This window comes from Hippocampus comes, unplaced genomic scaffold (assembly GCF_001891065.2).
Source record: "Hippocampus comes isolate QL1 unplaced genomic scaffold, H_comes_QL1_v1.1 scaffold267, whole genome shotgun sequence".
NCBI classification, from domain to species: Eukaryota; Metazoa; Chordata; class Actinopteri; order Syngnathiformes; family Syngnathidae; genus Hippocampus; species Hippocampus comes.
The window spans coordinates 86,840-107,780 of record NW_017805049.1 but is presented as its reverse complement, the minus strand read 5'-3'; the positions used below and the strand labels follow the sequence as shown (position 1 = coordinate 107,780).

The 20,941-nt window shown below is 41.3% G+C and overlaps 2 protein-coding genes across 4 annotated transcripts in view; both read right to left on the bottom strand.

The window, feature by feature from the left end:
• Positions 1-1,545, bottom strand: part of gas7b (growth arrest-specific 7b) — a 41,710-nt gene extending 40,165 nt beyond the window's left edge. The window contains exons 1-2 of one of the 3 annotated variants that reach the window (XM_019864461.1): positions 1,406-1,545; positions 1,086-1,325 (exon numbers count right to left, since the gene is read on the bottom strand). In XM_019864461.1, the coding sequence (XP_019720020.1) occupies positions 1,086-1,265 (180 nt within the window). In that variant the 5' untranslated portion in view covers positions 1,266-1,325; positions 1,406-1,545. Of the gene's footprint in view, positions 1-1,085 lie in introns of all 3 variants that reach the window. The other 2 variants (XM_019864460.1, XM_019864462.1) reach the window with 2 other exon arrangements.
• Positions 1,546-3,765: 2,220 nt separating this feature from the next.
• Positions 3,766-20,913, bottom strand: LOC109512599 (myosin-1-like). Its single transcript, XM_019864441.1, has 38 exons — positions 19,959-20,913; positions 19,747-19,890; positions 17,958-18,114; positions 17,835-17,862; positions 17,651-17,765; positions 17,465-17,557; positions 16,746-16,809; positions 16,569-16,667; positions 16,389-16,492; positions 16,166-16,304; positions 15,951-16,069; positions 15,335-15,484; positions 15,088-15,258; positions 14,704-15,010; positions 14,559-14,638; positions 14,399-14,486; positions 13,437-13,554; positions 12,939-13,062; positions 12,704-12,840; positions 12,375-12,630; positions 11,306-11,548; positions 11,056-11,232; positions 10,829-10,974; positions 10,651-10,741; positions 9,362-9,751; positions 9,160-9,286; positions 8,967-9,085; positions 8,370-8,566; positions 8,097-8,280; positions 7,271-7,436; positions 7,052-7,176; positions 6,530-6,838; positions 6,244-6,447; positions 6,023-6,148; positions 5,092-5,262; positions 4,815-5,015; positions 4,606-4,737; positions 3,766-3,946 (listed from the first exon to the last, which is right to left on the bottom strand). The coding sequence occupies exons 1-38, from the start codon at positions 20,154-20,156 to the stop codon at positions 3,929-3,931; spliced, it is 5,817 nt and encodes a 1,938-aa protein (XP_019720000.1). The 5' UTR covers positions 20,157-20,913; the 3' UTR covers positions 3,766-3,928.
• Positions 20,914-20,941: the final 28 nt, after the last annotated feature.

Sequence of the window (20,941 nt, the reverse complement as noted above, 5' to 3'; positions counted from 1 at the left end):
GTCAATATTTCAATTTTCAACACTGTTTTGATATCAATGTAAAAAAAAAACAATAAAAATAATCACATTCCTCTTCTGGCCAATTCTCTCATGTCATATTTTATCCTATAATTGCCATGCGATTCGCTCGCGAACAGGGCAGGATGGACCCAACCTCTCGCCCAGAGTCAGCTACAAATTTCTCATTTCAGTCAGTACCATTCGATGAACTAAAGGTGGGTGAGTCATTCAAAGGAGAAACTCAACTCAAACATCACAAATATCCAACCACAGTTTCAGTGAGAGATACCGCGAAAGAACGGAGACTGTGATAAGTCACACAGCCCACTGTTTGGCGCAAACACAGATTCTATCATCCTGTGTTAAACGGGCCACACGGCGAACATCAACCGGTCCAAATTTGTCGGAAAAACAATCATGCATGACAGGCAGTCATGCTGTGATGCTTTGCACGGCCTGCGCAAGAAAGCTGTTCAAGCTGTCACTCTTGTTGTGCAAAACTCCGCCTTCTACATCACGCTCACGAGACCAAACTTCAATTCAGGGATACACTTTCAACAAAGCGCCCACATTTCTCTCAAGTGGGAAAGTGAGGAGGGAGGGGGGGGTGACCATGAGGAACGAGAGCAGCCAGTGCATTCACGCGCACAGAGAGGAGCCCTGAGAATGTCAATGGAATGCGAGTGGAATGAGGAAGTGTGCGGGCCACTCAGCAAGATGCCAGTCACTGGAGGAGGTTTGACTACATTTGATAAACACAGCACGGGGAAACAATTCATCCGTGGATGTGCAAATGTTTGCCTTTCCATGTCAATCTGTTTGATGAAATAGCCGAAGTGAAATGACTTCAATGTTTTAGTCATGCAATATTTTTCAGTTGCAAATTGAGATGATGGTTTTAATTTGAAATCCCCCATTATGTATCTGTTGGATCAGTATGGGGGTACAATCCCCAGTGAAAGACCATTGTGCTCCGCAAGGAACAAACAAACAAATACATAATTTTTTTTTTCTGATGTTATGGAAACATCTAAGTAGGTGCACATAGCATAAGTAAATGACTCAATTCAAGTTATTTCCATTACCTCCAGCACCTGGACATAACTTGAAGGAAACCATCCTCGGACTCCATCTTTCTCTCCTTCCCACCAGCCTCCGGGCAGAGATTGCACCACCTTGATCATCTCCCCTGCATTGAAACTCAGTCCCTGTTGATGCTGCTCTCCACTGAACGGGTACAGAGTTTTGCAGTATGATCCAGACATCGCCCGGAAAAGTCAAACTTCTCAGATAAGCTGCCCGATGATAATGGTGGTGGTAAAAGTCTGCACCTCGGAAGAGAACACGAATGAAACTTTGTTGTGGAACTTGTTTAAAGTAGATGAACAGGTTGTCGGGTGGTCACCGTCAGTACGCCCCGCGCCGCTCCGCTTCTACGGGATGACTGAGAGCTCCGTTTGCGGCCACAAAGCTCAAACGTCAAGCCGCGATGAGGCAAGGAAAAGCAAAGGGGAAACCCCGGACAAATTCAAAATAAAATCCGGAAAAACAACAACAAAATAAAATAAACATTTTTTGTTTTTCGGTGTGAATATGACAAACTTTTAAAAAAGTCAGACTGAAATGTATGTTAAAAAAAAACACACCGTTTTAAAATTACAAGCAAGAATTGAATGTGGCCTCACTTTTCACGAGTGCTGCCGGTGACACTTACGTCTCTGACCAAAGCCACGCCCCATCATGACGTAACTTTGACGTTGGCGTAAACAGAGTGGACGTGCTCTGTACGTAGAGTGCACTGTAAACGATCCGACGTAGTATTCTGGTTGGCACATTTGTAGTATTATGACATGTGCAACTTGAAAACTTCCTGTGGGACTAACAACGGTTAGCTTACCCTATTTATATATATATATATACACACATATATAATTTTCACAAATTGGGGCAAATGTTGTTTTAGGTCATCTTTTGTGATTTGTAATCAGTCAGATTCCGCGAAGGCAGTGGAACTTGGAAATTAGCAGTCCCATCCTCACTCCCAATTCATAGCGATCATGAGTAAACCATTTTTTTTAGAGCTATTCGGCGGCTACTCACATACCAGTCTAGGCGATGAGTGTTGACAAAGCACTATGTTGTTAACTTAAAATTTTATTTTGGGGAATGTACAATATTTAAAAATCAAAAATAGTGAGAAACCTATAGCCATCAAATGGAAATGTTACAAATTCCGAGGGTGGGGATGTTTTTCTTTTGTTTTGTTTTTAAATGTATTTTCTGGAGGTGTATATTACATTATGTAATCAACAAAGCTCCTGAAGCCCAAATGTTGTCACTCAGCTCAAGGCTGCGGGAGTTTCCTCGCTATGACAAATGTGGTTTCTTAAACAATCATATTACAAATACAGGATGGGAACTAGAGAGCGCTGTTTTTTTTTTTTCACGCATTATTTTACGATTCTACTGTCAAATACTGACACTTGAAACAAATCGGACAAAAGTGATTTGCAGATTTAGAAATTAAAACAGGAACTATTATTTCTTTTATCGTCAATAATATACATTATCTGTGTTAGTATATTGTGAGCGCTCCCTCTCAGGCATCAATTTGGGAGTAGTTTTGAATAGTTTAAAAAATGTGTTACGCCTCCTCGAATAAAATCGTCCACCCATTATCTGAGCTAATTATTCTCACGAGAATCGTGGGCATGCTGCAAAGTATCTCGTCTGTGTGCAAAAAAAAAATTAAAATAAAACATAAATTTGGGCCCTAAACTTCAAAGCTGAAAATTGAAAATGTGAATTCTCTGAGAATTAACTTTTATCCCACTTTAGGCATTATGTTTGAATACAATGCTGATGTCATCGTGAATGTTTGGGCCATCTTTGCATCTCAATGAGTTCTGTTCTGTATTTATATACGCAGTACTGTTCATAGTACATAGTGTCTTATTCCTACATTCAAAAAACATCCGTTAGGTTAAACGCAACAGTACATTTCACCACGTGTGTGAATGTGAGTGTGACATATGCCTTTGTGTGCTGCAGTTGCCTGGATTGATTTTCTCGAGTGATTGCCAAAAGGGGGCAGTATTTAACAAGAGAGGAACCTGAATATGGCAAGAGTTCACTTTTCACTGGCTATTATTTGTAAACAGCATATTCAGAATACGAATGCTGTCCTCAATTGATTTTAGATACTTTTCAACAAGCATCCATATGAATATGAGCACAACATAAATCATATAATTCCGATTTTTTTAAATAATAATACAATTGATAACTAATAATGAGTAACATAGTAATAATGAATTGAACAGCTCATACGACCAAATTCGTTAGGGTCACGGGTGTGCTGGAGCCTATCCCAGCTGACTGGACGAGAGGCGGGGCACACCCTGAACTCATTGCTAGCCAATGTGATTTCTTGTAATGTACAAGAAAATATGCAAAAATAAAATCAAGTATCAAGAAAAAGATTAAATGTGTTTTTGTTTTAAAATATATCATTGTTCCCTTTCGTATTGCTCGTTAAAGGGAAAACAGTCATTTTGGTCGTGACAAAGACCTGCCACTTGATCATGCTCATTATTTTACACTTCAGTGAATTGACCACATTTGTTGTACCATCAAAAAAAAAAAAAAATTAGACCTCAAACGTTTGCCATCCAATTACATGAGAGCGTCAGAGATACTCAAAACAGCTCTTCGTCTGATGCAGTACAGGTTCTACGCCACCTAATCACCCCTATGGTTGTCAACATTTCATTGTATAGCTCAAGAGATAAAAACAAGACTTAATGCATCATGCTGATTTATTGCACTACAGTTGCACAGCAAAACAATTTGTTGAAGTTCAGATATCCATTTTTACTGAGCTCAGAGTTGACATTGACGGTCCTCTGGGTCGAGATGTTCTGGAGTTCTACTCTGCGTCAGCAACCTAGGCCACAAAATGACATCAGAAAGAAGAGAAATATATTTCCATTTTTCAGAAAGTAGTCAATCAAAAATGTTTAAAGGCTTCATAATGTCAAGCTGGAGTTTGTGTGTGAGTGCACGTGTGTGTGGTTGTTTTAGCGGCGGTTGTTTGAAACAATATGCAAATAAAATTGAGTTGAGCGTACGTATTCGAAATCATCCAATTTACATTTAGTCGTGGGTTGAAATTTTATTCCATTTCACTGAATCTGAATTTCTGTACCTAAATCAAAAAAGAAAAAAATGATAAGTACATGTACCGTATTTTCCGCATTTTAGGCGCACCTAAAAGCATTCAATTTTCTGAAAAGCCGACAGCGCGCCTTATAATCCGATGTGCCTTATATATGGATCAATATTTTGATTTCTTGGACATAGTATTCTACATGTTCTGAAAAGCACTTTGTTCCAGCTGCAGCAGTTGTGAAAACTGTGTATAAATAAAGCTGTATTGTATTACCTCTAGCATCCCTCCATCGAGTGGATGCATAACACAACCCACTATTGTAGCTTTTATTCTCTGCGCCTTATATATGAAAACTGTTTTAAATTAGGCCATTCATTGAAGGTGCGCCTTATGGTACGGAAAATACGGTATATGATGTTGGTGCATGAAGTTACCCTTCCAAACTCTCTGCTTTTGCTTCTCATCTTATTGACTTGAGACTCCGCAATATCTGCTCGCTCCTGGGCCTCTTCCAGATCATGTTGGACCTTCCTTAATCTAGCAAGATGAACATTGGCCTGCTCCTCCTGTAAAAAATGATAAGGTTGAATTGACATTCTTTGTCGTGCATTAAGGTTATGGGAGAGTCAATTTAAGACCTTACCACTTCCTCGCTCTGCCGTTTATATACTTTGACTTTAAGTTGCAGTTTATCAACAAGGTCCTGCAGTCTCACGACAGTCTTCTTGTCCTCTTCCGTCTGGTACGTGAGCTCCCTGATCCGCCTCTCGTATTTACGAACTCCCTTGGTAGCCTCCGCAGCTCTTCTCTGTTCACTCTCCATTTCACTTTGCAGTTCACGCACCTGAAACATTCACCCAACTCCAAAGAACTAATCTCTCTCAGCAATGTTGCCACAATTTCGAAACATGTTCGGATACCCGAGCCTCCAGTTTCTGCAGCTGCTTCTTGCCCCCTTTCAGTGCAAGGCTCTCAGCTTCATCGAGACGGTGCTGCAGGTCCTTCACCGAGGCCTCCATGTTCTTCTTCATCCTCTCGAGGTGGCTGCTTGTGTCCTGCTCTTTTTTGAGCTCTTCCGCCATCATGGCTGCCTGCATTTAAACAAGCATATTAAAAAAAGATTTTAAAAATGAAATGGAAATTTGGGAAAGGTGTATTGTTTGGATGTGAGTCAGTCTACAAAAATGCAAAACATAACACTCGATCACTGACTGTGTAGTGAGTGGTACACTTGCTTGACTTCAGCGCAGGCAGTGAAGATTTATTCCCTACTCAGTAATGGTGTTGAATGTGCGAGTTATCGGTTGTCTGTCTTGATATTAAACGTGGCCTGTAATTGCTTGGCGACCACAGTTGGGTTGAGTGCACCTTTGGCCCAAAGTCAGCTGGAATAAGCTCCAGTGGATGGATATGACACTTGCTACTTATCGCTGGATTCAAACTCAGCCAACAAACAAGAAATTGAAATATTTCCAACGCCATCCTTACACTGCTTAAATCTAATCAAGTCGATATTTGTATTGTATGTGGGGCTTCCTATGATACGCTGTAAAAATCACGCTTAAAATTTTTTTGAAGTATGTTGTATTAAATTCACTTCAACTTCATAACACAACAAAACTTAAAAAAATTACAATAAAATAGAACGGCGACCAGTTTCAGCTCATCAGCCCAGCCAAATCCAATTTTAAGCCAATGTACTGGGTCAAAATAATGAACCCAGCCTTGGGTAAAAGTAACCCAACCTGCTCAAAATCCACAGCGACCCAGCGAGCGGGTGAGGAAAACAACCCAGCATTTAATGTGTAATCATGAAGTGTGATGACAAATGCGACATCATGTGATATTTACATCCGTGATGGCTTTCTTTGCTTTCTCATCAGCATTACGAGCCTCTTGGATCGCATCCTCCAGCTCACTCTGCAGCTGGCTAAGATCCGCATCCAGTTTCCTCTTCTGGTTGAGGAGACTCGTGTTCTGCGTTCCCGTTGACACAACAAGGAAAAATAGTTACGGCAGATTCACAAGCTGAGGGGCATCAAGTTGATGTGTTCCAATTCGATGAATTCAACCTGCGAGTGCAGCAGCCCGGCTCTCTCACAGGCATCGGCAAGTTCCTGTTCAGCTAATTTACGGCTTCTGTCCGATTGTTCCAGCGCGGCCCTGAGCTCTTCCACTTCGGCCTGCATCAAGATGTTCCTGCGCTCCAACATGGCGACCTGCTCCTTAAGGTCCTCTTGGCTACGCAGTGCATTATCCAGGAGAAGAGTTTGCTCCTGCAGAAAGAACGAAACGTTTTGTTATTTTGACATTTCTAAATTCAGCTCTGGACTGAAAGCTGTTGGGATCTTGTTTCACCTTGAGGTGGACTTGCATGCTCCTCAGCTGCTTCTGGGCCTCAGAAGCCTGCCGATTGGAGTGGCTCAACTGCATCTCCAGCTCGTTCAGGTCAGTCTCCATCTTCTTCCTGATTCGCACGGCGTCATTCTTGCTGCGTACTTCGGCATCCAGGGCGGACTGCAAAGTGTCCACCATGCGCAGGTGGTTGCGTTTTATCTGCTCGATCTCTTCGTCCTTCTCAGCCAGCCTGCGATCCACTTCCCCCTTGACTTGGGTGAGCTCGAGTTGGATACGGAGAATTTTGGATTCTTCATGTTCCAAAGAAGCCTGCAATACAAAAGTGACAGATGTGAACACTGAAGGACAGGTATGGCTGCTTTTGTAGCTTGTTCAAGGCAGGTGGCTAGCTGCTTAGCCGTAACATTTATTTGGTCTGGAAGTGTCGGAAGATTTTTGTATGATGATGCCACGGAACTGTTGGACTCTTACACAACTTCATTGTCATTGGGGTTTGTACCAAAAATAAAAGAGCTACCTTACCTCAGCCTCCTCCAAAGCAGTCTGGATCTCAGTTTTTTCAGTTTCTGTATGTTTCTTCGTTTTCTCCAGCTCATGCATGACTTTGCCATTCTCACCAAGTTGATCAGAAAGGTCAGAGATCTCCTCTACAAAGTATATTTCGATGGCTTATCAGAATTACATATTGTAAATGTTTTCACACATAAGCCGAAAAATAAATAAATAAAAAAAAAAACTTACGCTGTAAGTTTGTATTCTCTCGTTTGAGGACATCGAGGTGATCCAACGCTTCTTCATAGGAGTTCTTGATTTTGAATAGCTCCGTGCTGAGGGTACGGCATTCCCGTTGTGAGCCTTCCAACTCAGCTTGACTTTCTTCAAACTTCTGTCTTGACTCAGACAAAATCTAAACACAACATCATTCTTCAGTTGCCCAAATGTACCAACATCTATACAGTAGCAAAGTTAACTACCGTATTTTATGCACTATAAGGCGCTTCGGATTATAAGGCGCACCATTACAGAATGGCCTGTTTTAAAACTGTTTTCAGATAAATACCAATGGCATTACAAAACAAGAGAAATGAAAGACAAACGTTATGAAGACAATTGATTCAATAAAAAGGAACACAAACCTCATAGGCTCACATCCACATGGGGCTAAATATCCTTAGAGGTCTTGCTTGTCTCCTTCTTCCATCATTTAGTCAGTAGTTAACTATGGTTTTGGTATTATCTTGGTTTCATAATGGCTGCGCAGAGCTCATAAAGTCGTTTGCATGTGTGTTGGCGAATGCACATGTCAATTAGTGTCAGGCAGATCCCTTATTGATTACAATTGGTTCCTGCTAATAATCACCACGGGATGGCATAGGAACACTAACAGGGAAACAACTCAATGGGGAATATAAAGAGACTGTGTAACACCTTACGGAAGGCACATCAGATTCGAGGGCGCACTGGGAAAATGGAATGCTATTAGGTGTACCTTATACTGCGGAAAATACGGTAATCCTCCATTTTCATTTAGCCAAAAGTGCACTGACTGACATGCTGTCGATCTGACCTTATCAAAGCTTCTCTGTTTTTTATCCAGGAGAGCTGCTTGCACGTTGGCCCTTTCCACTTCAGCCATGAGGTCGTCCACTTCTCCTTGGAGCCTCTGCTTTGTCTTTTCCAATGAGGAACACTTTGCATTCACTGCCTCAATCGCCTCTTCAGCGTCTTGCAAACGTTGAGTGAGCTTTTTCCTGACCCAATGCAACATGACAGAGTTCAGGAAATATTCCAAGAATGTGTTTGGGTTTTTTTTTTTTTTTTTTTTTGGTCGAACACTAACTTTGCGTCTTCCAGCTCATCATTGCGCTGGATGGCGTCAGTCTCATATTTTGCTCTCCACTGTGCCACCTCAGTGTTGGCTTTCGACATTGCCCTCTGGAACTCGGATTTGCCCTCCTGCTCCTCTTCAAACTGCTCCCTAAGCAGATCGCAGTCGTGACGTGCGGATTGGAGAGCGTGAGCCAGGGCGCTCTTAGCCTAACAGAGAGGGAGAGTTGTGTTTTTAACCCTTTCGGGGACAGCGTTGACTGCAGTGGACAGCTTATCATGTTATCAGGTTCCAAGGGTGCATGAAAGGTTAAACAAAAGCAAAACTTGAATTTCATATAAGCTTTTCCATTGACGTAATGTTTTCATCCGTCTGGGTTTATTGATTAATTTGTGTGTGTGACACTTCCTGTACTGTTTTGGGGGTGGACATTTTTTTTTTTTTTTACTGTCCACAGCACATGTATGATACTGACTTTTGCTCCCCTTTGGTACTGCCCATCCAATCATGTTATTAGAGCAGAGGCTACTATTTGATTCTATCTGCTAATTAGCCCCGAAAATGCTCATTTCTTGAGTTTGTATTTTCGAGAACACCAACACAACAGACCTTTGTCTCCTCCTCAACTTGTCTCTTGAGCTCCTCTACTTGCTGAGTGAAGGCAAGCTTCGTCCTGGCCATTTGAGAAAGGATTGCTTCTTTCTCCTCCAGAAGACGAGAACACTCACCTGCTCAAGAGTTCAGCTCGGTGAAGGGAAAAGCAGAAAAGTGTCATCCGTAAGACTGTGAATCAGTATTGTACCGTTTTCATTCTGGAGCCTTGCCCTTTGAGTGTTTAATTCAGTGATCAAACGAGAGTCTTCGTCATGTTTGGCCTTGTATTCACTCAGTTGGTCCTCCATGGAGTGACAGAGCTTCTCGTAATGACTCTGGATTGGGTGAAGAAATTCAGAATTCATTCATGAAGAGTTCAAAAACCAATGTGTAACCATTCCCAAGTTTACCTTTGCTTTTACCGCGACCTCAATGTTGCCAGACATGTCATCGACCTCCATCTTGTATTCACTCTTCTCCTTCTCCAGCTTTTGTTTGACCCGTTGCAGGTTATCGATGTGCTCCCCCAGTTCGGCAACACTGTCGGCGTGTTTCTTCCTCAAGGCGGCGGCGATAGCCTCGTGATGGAGCGTCGACTCCTCGAGGTCCCGCCTCAGTTTCTGAAACTCCACCTCGCGCTTCTTGTTCATCTCGATCTGAGCTGCGGTGGCCCCGCCGGCCTCCTCCAACCTCTCGCTGATTTCCTCAAGCTCCCGTGCGAGTTCACCTCGCTGTCTCTCCACCTTGGCACGGGCCACATGCTCTGCTTCAATTTCCTCTTCCAGCTCTTCAATGCGTGCCTATAGGGAAGAAACCAATTCAAAATAATAATAATGTCTTTGCTCCATTCATCGTTTATGCTGTAATCAGTGTTATTTTTATACGTAGTGTGTTATTGTAAACTACAGATATATTTTTATCGCAATCAGATTGCGCAAAGTAAATCAGCATAATTGACACCAGAGTCAATAACGTAGACGAGCTGCTATCGAAATAACCTGGGCTTTGGTAAAACCTTAGCGGTGTCACAAGCTGATCATCTCGAGGCCACTGATGCAGCATTTCTTGCTAAATAAACATCAACCACGTATTGACTGACTGAATGAAAATGTCGTATTTTCCGTACTATAAGGTGCTCCGGAGTATAAGGCGCACCTTCAAAATTTTTCTTCGGATATACAGCACACCACATTTTAAGGCACAGAGAATTGAAGCTACAATAGTGTCTGCGGTTGCCTTATCCATCCACTAGATGAAGCTATGCTAAGGGGAATACAATACAGTACAATGCAGATTATATAGAGCTTTCACATCCGCTGCAGCTGTAACAAAGCGCTTTTCAGAACGCTTAAAATACTAAGTCCAAGAAATTAGAATATTGATCCATATAAAAGGTGCATCGGGCTATAAGGCGCACTGTCGGCTTTTGAGAACATTGAATGCTTTTAGGTGCGTTTTATAGTGCGGAAAATATGGTACTTTTCAGAAGGCCATCACCTCTACGTCAAAGATCACTTTGATGGGTTTGTTATTGAATATTTCTTTTGAGATTGTGAATTTGGGAGTTCATTGGGCGGGAAGATGTGATCATCACTATCATGAGAAATAACACCACATTATTTCTCTCGGTGAGTTGCAAATAATGTGCAGTATGTCATATGTGCGTTTCTTTTTTGGAACTCTGTCATTTATGAGTTACCTGCAGCTCCTTGAACCTCTTCTGAGACTGCACCGCTATACTCTGCTCATCTTCAATTTTGGATGCGAGTTGGCTTAATTCGAAATCTTTCCTGAAAATGTCAAAAATAAACACACCAAATCAGTGCGATCATAATGCGATTGCCGAGCTGTTTAAATACTTTCATGTCATGGCTTACTTTTTCAGGTGCTCCTCTACTATTTGTTTGTCGTTTTCCAAATCCATGATGGCTTCTTGGGCTAGTTTAAGATCTCCTTCAATTTTCCTCTTGCCCCTTTCGACCTCCATGCGGTTCTTTTTCTCTTGTTCTAGAGACCCTTCCAGCTAACCCATTGACAGAAATTGGATTAATATCTCAACCGGTGTAATCTGACTCAATTTTGATACAAATAATTCAAGACCAACATCGTCAACTTGTTGCTCCAGCTTCATCTTAGCTTTGCTCAGAGAGTTGACTTTGTCTTCCTCCGCTTGCAGGTCTTCCAGCGTCTGCTGGTGGGCCTGCTGCAAAGCTGACTTCTCCTTGGATAACTTGGCAATGGTATCGTCCAGGGAAGACATCTCCTCTGTCAAATTTTTAACCTGAAGAAAAACAAACACTTTGAACAAACATTCCTTTTTGGCTCCACGGTGTGATTGTTTAGTTGATGCAAACCTTGTTTTCAGTGGCATGTTTTTCCTTTTCAACTTTGGCCAAGGTGAGCTCTAAGTCATCAATGTCTCTTTTCAGCTCAGAGCATTCGTCCTCCAGCTTCCTCTTCTTAGCGGTGAGTTCAGCATTTACCTCTTCCTCATCCTCAAGTCGTTCGCTGAGTTCTTTGGTTTTGGCCTCCAACATAATCTTGTTCTTGATGAGTCCATCACATCTTTCTTCTGCATCTGCCAGGCTCTCGCCTTCCTAGATTGCAAACGACAACACAACAAACAATGCTAATTATTACCTTCTACCGAGTATAAGCCTGTCCATTCGTTCATACATCCCTCCTTCTATGCAACTTTATTATATTGAACATGAGTAGTGAAACAGCTGTTCCACTGTATGAACTCATTCAAATGCCTAGAACTTTTTTTTTTTTAAGAGGGTAAAATTTTCCCACATTTACTCATAATAGTAAAGGTTACTTTCTTATATATATATATATATATATATATAATCTTTCAAAGCCAACTTCAAAAATTTCACAAATATTCACTTTTTAGCAGTAATTTCAAATCCGTGCAAGTGCTCGTAAAATGTCACCTGCGAGAATTTGTGAAGCCACACAGTGGATCTGACATCAAGTAATTCGCCACGCCACAATTTGTCCTGCATTTTGGGCAATAAACTGATTTTCTGGAGCATAATTTGTGGAGTTTTCTTTTTGCCCCAAAACTCTATCTGCCCTCAACTATTATTGATTTAATTTTGCCTTGAATATAAGTTAGCTTAAAGATTGATTTTTTTTTTTTTTTTTTTTTTTTTTTTGTATAGGATACAGTTTAGATTATATTTGGAACTGCTGCATCTTCCCGGGAAAACCTTTGGCGTACAAAAGAAAAGGTGCAGCACTTTTGACCCTTTCATGCACCCTATAACCTGATAACATGATAAGCTGTCCACTGCCACAAAGGGTTAAAATGGCTAGGCTACGTTATCTATTTATTTATGCACCAAATGTCCTCACTGAAACTACCCACGGTTTACATTCACTCATCAAAGAAATGTTCACAAAATCCGTACTCACAGTTTGGATCTGCAGGCACAAGTCATTCTTCTCCTGAACCAGAGACACCATTTTGGCTTCCAGCTCCTTTCTCTTCGCCTCGGATTTCGCTAAATCCTCTTTGCACTTTGCAAATTCTTCCTTCATCATGGCCATTTCCTTCTCTGTCTCAGCGCTTCTCAGGAGCGGCTTGATCTTGAAGTAAAGCTTCATCCATGGCCAGTGTTTGACATTCATGAAGGAGCGAATGTTGTACTGGATGGTGTAAACAGATTCTCTACACGTGTATGGAAATGATGCGGTGAGTCAACAGAGTTGTCATGATTTTGGGTTGCTCGAACACTCCTTACCTCCTCTCTGTCATTTGCTGGATTTCCTTTCTCCTGAGGAAGCCACGACACAAGGCTTGAGTGATGGTGATGAGGGAGGCCAGTCGTTCATCCCTCATCTCTTCTAAGAGACCTAAAAGTCCTGCTTTGAAGAACCCCTACAAGACCCCCCCGCCCCCCCCCCAAAAAAAAAAAAACATTTTATCATCTCGACTTCAATTATGGAGCATTATGGAGCTCGCTCGACTGAAAATACCTTTGTATGCCCAAATCTATACTGTGTATGATCCACATCTATAGATCCTAAGAGCTTCTCTGCAGCTTTCTTGTTGTCAATGAATTGGCCTTCAGGAATAACGCTGGCATTCAGTACTTTGTACCTATCGGAAAATATAATTTAAAAAAAATATACAGTAGATTAACACTTTCATGCACCAAGAATGATAACCTCCAACCTGATAACATGATAAGCTGTCCACTGTAGTAACCACTGTCTCTGAAAGGGTTAAATATGACACATTTTACTTTTTTTTGCTATTTATATTTCATATAATGTGGAAAATGTGCCTCCAAATATCACGAACACTTGTTTCAAAGCCACTGTCGCCTTGAGCAGAACAGGCAGGGACTATTATATCACGAGCACCACTGCCCGGCTGCAGAAGTAGCGCACTCACCTTCTCCACAATTGCTGAGTGACATGACTGAAATTCAATATAATTACACTTTGCTCACAAGTTTTCTTATTGCTTACCTTTGCTTGAAATCCCCATACAAAATCCGACTGGGGAAGCCCTTCCTGCAGATCCTGATTCCCTCCAGCACACCGTTACATCGGAGCTGGTGTATCACCAGATGGTGTTCCATGATTCCTAATCGACAGCCGCAGTCAAAATCACTTTGCCTCCAATGAAATTAAAGTTATATGAAAATTGTATTGCAGGCTTGCACAATCATCATTCCACGCCTCTCTGTTCATTTATTTGTTTAGAGAATCCCCCCAAAAAATGTACAACTAACTCAAGCAAAAGTACGGCCATAGGAATTTTGATTCTTTTTTTCCATTTTATTTTCTTCAAATCCCCAGAATCCAAATAATTCTAAACCTGGGGTGTCAAACTCATTTTTATCACGAGCCACATTTTAGTGACCGTTTCCCTTGGGGGGGGGGCGCTCTGACTGAAACCATATAAAGAAGTCAAGGATAACAGTTTATTCAACTATTGTTTTAAGTTTTTGTAATGAAGGGTTTGGTTACAAGAAAATGCTTACAATATGTCTCTTATTTATTAAATACAAGAATTTAAAATTTTGGTCGAGATTTTAGCAAGCATCATTGAAGTTGACATGTTTGATTTGCTTTCGCGGGCCACAAAAAATAATGTGGCGGGCCACATCTGGCCCCCGTGCCTTGGGTTTGACACCATGTTCTAAACAGTCTCCTCCTTTTCCTCCGGATATCTCATGTTCTCAGAAAGTAGCTTGGTGATTAACAGAAAGACATGCAACAAAAATATTTTTAAAAAAATTTATCTGTTGAAATTCTCCCAAATGTTAATGATAATGTTGAACTCAACATTTATGATTATGAAGTGCTTTAACACTCTCATGATGAAACGATAATTTGCGACTGACTGGCGTTCTCTGAATTTCTTGAACAACTCTCCCGAATGACATTTGAAAAGGCGAATGTATCATTTAATAAGACACGAATACCTGGAGTTTTCGTTTCATTAGGAATGAGACACCTCACAAAATGCGGATGGGTACTCCTGAGATTTGTCATGAGCTTCCCAAGGTTCTCCTGTTGAAAAGAATCATTGTCATTCCAATTTTCCAAACTTCCCAATGAAGTAATATTTCCAAATGATATTACCCTAAAGAGAGCTGAAACAGTTTGGAAGGATGAGCCCTTCTTTTTGGCAGCCTTCTTTGCACTTCCTCCAGCAGAGTTGTCTGACAGCAAATGTCTCGTCAGATGTTCCAATCATAAAAGAAAGTGATAGAATTTAATTTCTTACCATCTGATGAGGAATAACTGCTATAGAGAAACGCCAGTAGCTTTAGGCCCGCCTTCTGGAAGAGCTGGACCACAGTTTCATTGAGCGGGTCTTTGTTTTTGTCTAACCAGCCCGTGATGCTGTAGTCAACCGTGCCGGCATAGTGCACCAGAGAGAAGTGAGCCTCGGCTTTGCCTTTGACAGGCTTGGGCTTTTGAAAGTTGTTTGACTTTCCGATATGTTGGTCGTATAGTTTGTTTTTGAAGGTGGTGTCTGACGCCTTAGGGAACATGCATTCCTCTTCAAGGATAGAAAAGATTCCCATTGGCTGTGGTGGGCAGAAAGTAGAAGACAAAGTGCATTAGTGAACATTTCTCGACAAAGACAGGATTCTTTGGAAACCACCTTTTCAATGAGTTCTATGCAAGCAGCCAAATCCATCCCAAAGTCAATGAACTCCCACTCGATTCCTTCTTTCTTATACTCTTCTTGCTCCAGCACAAACATGTGATGGTTGAAAAACTGTTGCAGTTTCTCATTTGTGAAATTAATACACAGCTGCTCCAGACTGTTGTACTGAAAAACACAGGCATTTTTTGACTTTTAAGAAAGGACTCTGTCGTGATTCCAATAAATGGGAATGTGAACGTACGTCAAATATCTCAAAGCCGGCAATATCCAAAACCCCGATGAAGAACTGACGTGGCTGCTTGGTGTCCAACATTTGATTGATGCGGAGGACCATCCACAGAAACATCTTCTCATAGACTGACTTGGCCAAGGCGCCAATGGAATTGTAGACCTGCACAATGATATAAAAGTACCGTATTTTCCACACGATTAGGCGCGTCGGACTATCACGTACACCTTCAATGAATGGCCTATTTTAAAACGGTTTTCATATATAGGGCGCACCGCATTATAAGGCGCATAGAATTGATGCTACAATCGTGGCTGCAGTTGCATTATGCAACCACTAGATGGAACTACACGCTAAAGGGAATAGAATACAATAAAGTTGAATTTTTATCGAGCCTTCACAACATCTGCAACTGTAACAAATCGCTTTACAGAACATTTAAAATATTATGTCCAAGAAACAAGAATATTGATCCATATACAGGATAAGGTGCATCGGATGATAAGGCACACCGTCGGCTTTGGAGAAAATTGAATGCTTTTACATGCGCCTTATAACTATTTCATTCTCTGCGCTGCTTCGAGTTAATTGGAGGTTGGTGATGACATTGGAATGATAGTTCCAATACCTGTTGCACAGTCTGTCCTTTGGTCACATACTCGTTCCCAACCTTCACTCTGGGGTAACACAGTGCTTTCAATAGGTCCGCCGAGTTCAGACCCATCAGATAAGCTGCTTTGTCAGCCACTGATGAAAATGAAACAGGAAAATCAACAAAATATGACCAGAATTTATCATTACCCATAGCAGAACATAGCGCTGAGTTCGGATAATCCAAATTACCCTCTGTCCCGTCAGGCTCTGCCTGCTCCTCTCTCTGCTTCTGCTTAAACTTCATGTTCCCATAATGCATCACAGCACCTGTGAGCTTGTAAATGCCCATCCGCTCCTCTCCACTGAAGCCAAGGGTGTCAATGGCACTCTAAAAGAACAACATGACAAAGCCTCTGACCGGTATAATCCCTCGCAATGAGGCGACGGTGTTTTGTTTGAAATGTTGTCTTACATCTGTAGCCAGCAGCTCGTCACTGTCATCAATGCTGGCTACACTAATCTCCCCCTGGCTGACAAACGGGTAGTCATACGGGTTGGTGGTAATAAGCAGAGCCTCTGGAAGGATCATTTGGAGACGGAATGCATCAGAATGTCAGTTGCGACATTCATTACATTTCTATCAAAATGTTACCTATTAGCTCAGGCTTCTTGTTGGACATGATCTGGTAGAAAATATGGTAGCTTCTCTCTGCAGACAGCTGGAACGTCACTCTGGATTTTTCCAACAAATCTAACCGAGCATGAATTGATCATAAGCAAAATGTCATTGCAATAAAATGCTGACAACTCCAATTTTTATTGAACTCACATGTTTCAATATCAGCTGAAGCCAGTTTCCCTGTTGTACCAAAGTGAATTCTGATGAATTTACCCTGAAAAAAAAATATGTACAATTTTTTTGTTAGGCATTCACTGGCTGTATCAAATCAGTGCTGTATAAAAGCATTCAGCTTTACACCGACTAGACTAGACTAAAGACTACTACACCTGTAGAACTAGAGTGTCATGAATTTCATAAATACCGTATTTTCCGTACTATAAGGCACTTATGAGCATAAGGCGCACCTCAATGAATGGCCTCGTTAAAAACTGTTTTCATATTTCGGACTTATTGCATTAGAAGGGGCATTGGACAGAAGCTACAATAGTGGCTGAGATTGCGTTAGGCATCCACTAGGTGGAGCTACGCTAAAGGGAATACAATACAATTCAATACAGCTTGATTTATATCGAACTTTCACAAACGCTGCAGCTTAACAAACTACTTTAAAATACTTTGTCCAAGAAATCAGAATATTGATCCATATATAAGGCGCATTGGATTATAAGGCGCACTGTCGGAATGCTTTTAGGTGCGCCTTACAGTGTGGAAAATACGGTAAATACAAATTACAACCAACGATATTGTTTGGCCTCTGTGGAGTGTACTACCGAGTTTCAGATAGTCATCTTTTTAAAATCAAAATGATTCATGAATCTATTGCATTGGATTTCATTATAGAGATACAGTGCTGTTGCTTTACTCACAAAACGTGAGGAATTATCATTTCTGACAGTCTTGGCATTTCCAAAAGCCTCAAGCAGAGGATTAGCAGAGATGATCTGATCTTCCAGATTTCCCTACAACAATAACAATAAACTCAAAAGACACATTCAATGTAAAATCTTAATTTGCTTTCATGAGAAGGGAAACAGAAATCATTTCATAGTCACCTGTAACTTGCCAGTGGCACAAGAGTCTTTCTTTTTGTCCCCGGACCCTGCAATTGTTGCAAAATACTGAATGACACGCTTTGTGTTGACCGTCTTCCCTGCACCGGATTCTCCACTACAAGAGAGAAATAAACAGGAGTCATTTGTGGTTTGTTTGATTCCATTCATCAAACACACAACTTACGTGATAAGGATTGACTGGTTTTCTCGATCTAGAAGAAACAAAAGCACAGTTCCATTCTAAATTGCGTTGCTTGGAACAAAGATGCAGATTTTTCTTCTCGTGTTAATAATGCAGGCAGTTTACCAGTGAGCATGAACTGATAGGCATTGTCAGAGATGGAGAAGATGTGTGGTGGCGCCTCCTGGCGCTTTTTGCCCCTGTAGGCCACCACGACCTCTTGATTGTACACCGGGAGCCACTTGTAAGGATTCACGGTGACACAGAAGAGTCCGGAGTAGGTCTGAAAGCACACCACATACGGTGTTTCATTTATTTATTTGTAGCTGAGCATTTGTATATGCTTCAAGGTTATTAACCCTTTCAGGGATGGGGGGTGGGGGGTTACGACAGTGGACAGTTTATCATGTTATCAGGTTACAGGGTGAATGAAAGGGTTCACCATGCAGCATGTTACATTTAAAAGCACATTGGATGAAAAAAAAATCTATTTCAAGTATCGTTGTACTAGGTCAATGGGTTACCATCCCGTCGTTTACAGTTACTGGGTTTAAAAGAAAATATATTTTCTTCAAAAAAAGGGATCATGTCAGGGTGAGAAAAATTTGCTTAGACCAGGGATGTCAAACTCATTTTTATCACGGGCCAGATTTTAGTTACAGTTTCCCTTGGAGGGCCGTTATGATTGAAACCATATGAAGAAGTCAAGAATAACGATTTATCCAGCTACTGTTTAAGTTACTGTAATGAGGGGTTTGGGAACAAGAAATTGCTTACGGTATCACTCTTATTGATTACAAGTGAGAATTTGAAATTTTGGAAGAGATTTTAGCAAGTATCATGAAAGTTGTCATCATTGATTTGCTTTCGGGGGCCACATAAAATGATGTGGCGGGCCAAATCTGGCCCCCGGGTCTTGACTTTGACACTTTTGGCTTAGGCCATGACTGAAAGCGGCCGTAGAAATTGGTTTCAGTACTTTCAATTTGCGGCATTGAAGAGGAAGGGCCCAAAAAATCGCATGTCAAGAGACGGCAAATCCATGGTGCGTCGGCGCCACTGCATCCATGCATTTTTTAATTTTTTTTTTTTTTTTACATGCAATGAATTTATTGTGAATTCATTCTGAAATAGGATCAAATATCTGACTTTCATGTTATCAAGATGCATACATATGGAGCAATTTAAGTATCCCAAAGCTATTAAGGAACTTCCCAAAGCACATTTGCCTGAGGATATTGAAAAAATATATTCTAAATTTTACCTTCTTTCATTGAATATCTAAACACTACACACATATCGATATACATATATATCTGTGTCGTATATGGGATTGTATACATCAAACCAAGTTATTTTAACTAAGATAATGCAGGAAGCTTCTTTTTTCTGGGCAGCTTCACTAGATCTACTTTAAACTGGTGTTTTAAAAATTGATTTAGTTTGGTTAATTCCTGAGAGGATTTCCACCTGAAAATTCCCCAAATATTGTTGTGGCTGCCAAGGAGGTTCTGATGAGAATTTAGAGGGCCGGCCGGGCAAAGAGCAAGGGAGATCCAGCATCTCAATAGTGGGTTTAATCCACAGCTTTTGTTTTGCACTAATTTTTAAATATTGTCCTTCTCAATGAAAATAAATAAATAACTAAAAATCATTACCAGGATTTTATCCAATTTCGTGCTGATTTCAAATGGTTTGGTCTTGGTGGGAGGGTCCCCACTATATTCGGTGACTGCTTTGTTAAGAGCAATTATTTTTAGGTAACTACAAGTATGTCGAGAAGATTCAACTTTGCAGGGCAGAAATCCTGACAAACACAAGATGAAAAGTTCCACTCTTCTGTTTTCTTTTGTTGTTTTTTTTTAACATAAACCAAAAAAAAATAATCAATAAAATACAAACTTCCGACACTCACGTAAATCATCCATGCTGAATAACGCTCTTTGAGGTTGTACAGCACAGCAGCCTCATTGAGGTGGGTCATCATGGCCATGTCCTCAATTTTGTCAAACTTGGGCGGATTCATGGGGAAAACATCGTCGTCCGTCACCGTGACGACCTGCAACGTTTAATCACGGTGAACACAGCTCAATCCGGAGTGTGCGTTTCTTTTCCGCTCGACCGTACCTTTCCCGCATCGGTTTTGACAGTCACTTTGCCTTTGTCTTTGCTCTGTATCGTGCCTTTAACAAAAAGCTCCTTTGAATCCACCACATACACTGAGGTTTTGGCGTCAAAAGGCCGATTCTGGGCCTCGATCCGCTCCCGTTCGGGTCGCCTCAGGTACGGGGCGGCCTCCCCAAACACAGCCATTTCAGCATCCATTTTCAAATTTGCGCTTTTCTCTAAGGATACACATCAGAATTGTTATTCTGTCAACAATGGGATTTTCAAGAACTCATCTGCCGGAAACATGACCGTGGAGTCCATCACTCAGTGCCCCCGAAACAATTAAACAGTCAAACGTACTTACCAGAAGAAGTCTCAGCTGAAAAATGCAAACGACATCGGCGCGAAAGTCTTTTATAAGGTCTCCGACACCTATATTTAGGTCAAAGCCATGTGGCGGGTCGAGGAGGGAGCGATTACTTTGGCATGTGGTATAATGGGGATATCACTGAGCTTTTGTTGTAAACCCAAGACACGGAGTAACTGGGATTAAGGATTCCAAAAAATAAATAAATAAAAATGAATGTCAAAGGATAGCGACCTCTACAAGCGATACAAAAGCTTTGAAACAATTACGGCTCCATCGAAGATGATTCGGCCTTGGCAACCAGCACAACACACACAAGAGCTGCAGTTGTCCTCTTTCACTCATAGTGTATACCGGATGGGAATCTCAGAAAGCAAAGTCAAAAGAGCTTTAAAATAATGCCTCATCATGGGCCTGATTAGTCATGTTTTGGGGCGGGGGCGTGGAGGGATGCTGGCCCGACTGAGCTTATTGTCAAAGTATGTGTCAAGACAACATCATAATACCGAGGGACTATTCCGAATGTTCCATCCTTAACGTTTGAAGGGCACACAGTTAAGTCAATAGACTTTTTTTTGCAGGCTGCCAATTTTAGGCTTTGAAATATTAGGCAGATATAAATGGCGTTGATTTT

Bases quoted from the DNA above. Each gene is read 5' to 3' on its own strand.
- LOC109512599 (XM_019864441.1), bottom strand. From the start codon at position 20,156: ATGGATGCTGAAATGGCTGTGTTTGGGGAGGCCGCCCCGTACCTGAGG. The intron at 17,863-17,957 runs GTAAACTGCCTG...TGTTTCTTCTAG, and splicing joins CTATCAGTTCATGCTCACTG to ATCGAGAAAACCAGTCAATC. The intron at 8,281-8,369 runs GTTAGTGTTCGA...GCATTGGGTCAG, and splicing joins GATGAGCTGGAAGACGCAAA to GAAAAAGCTCACTCAACGTT.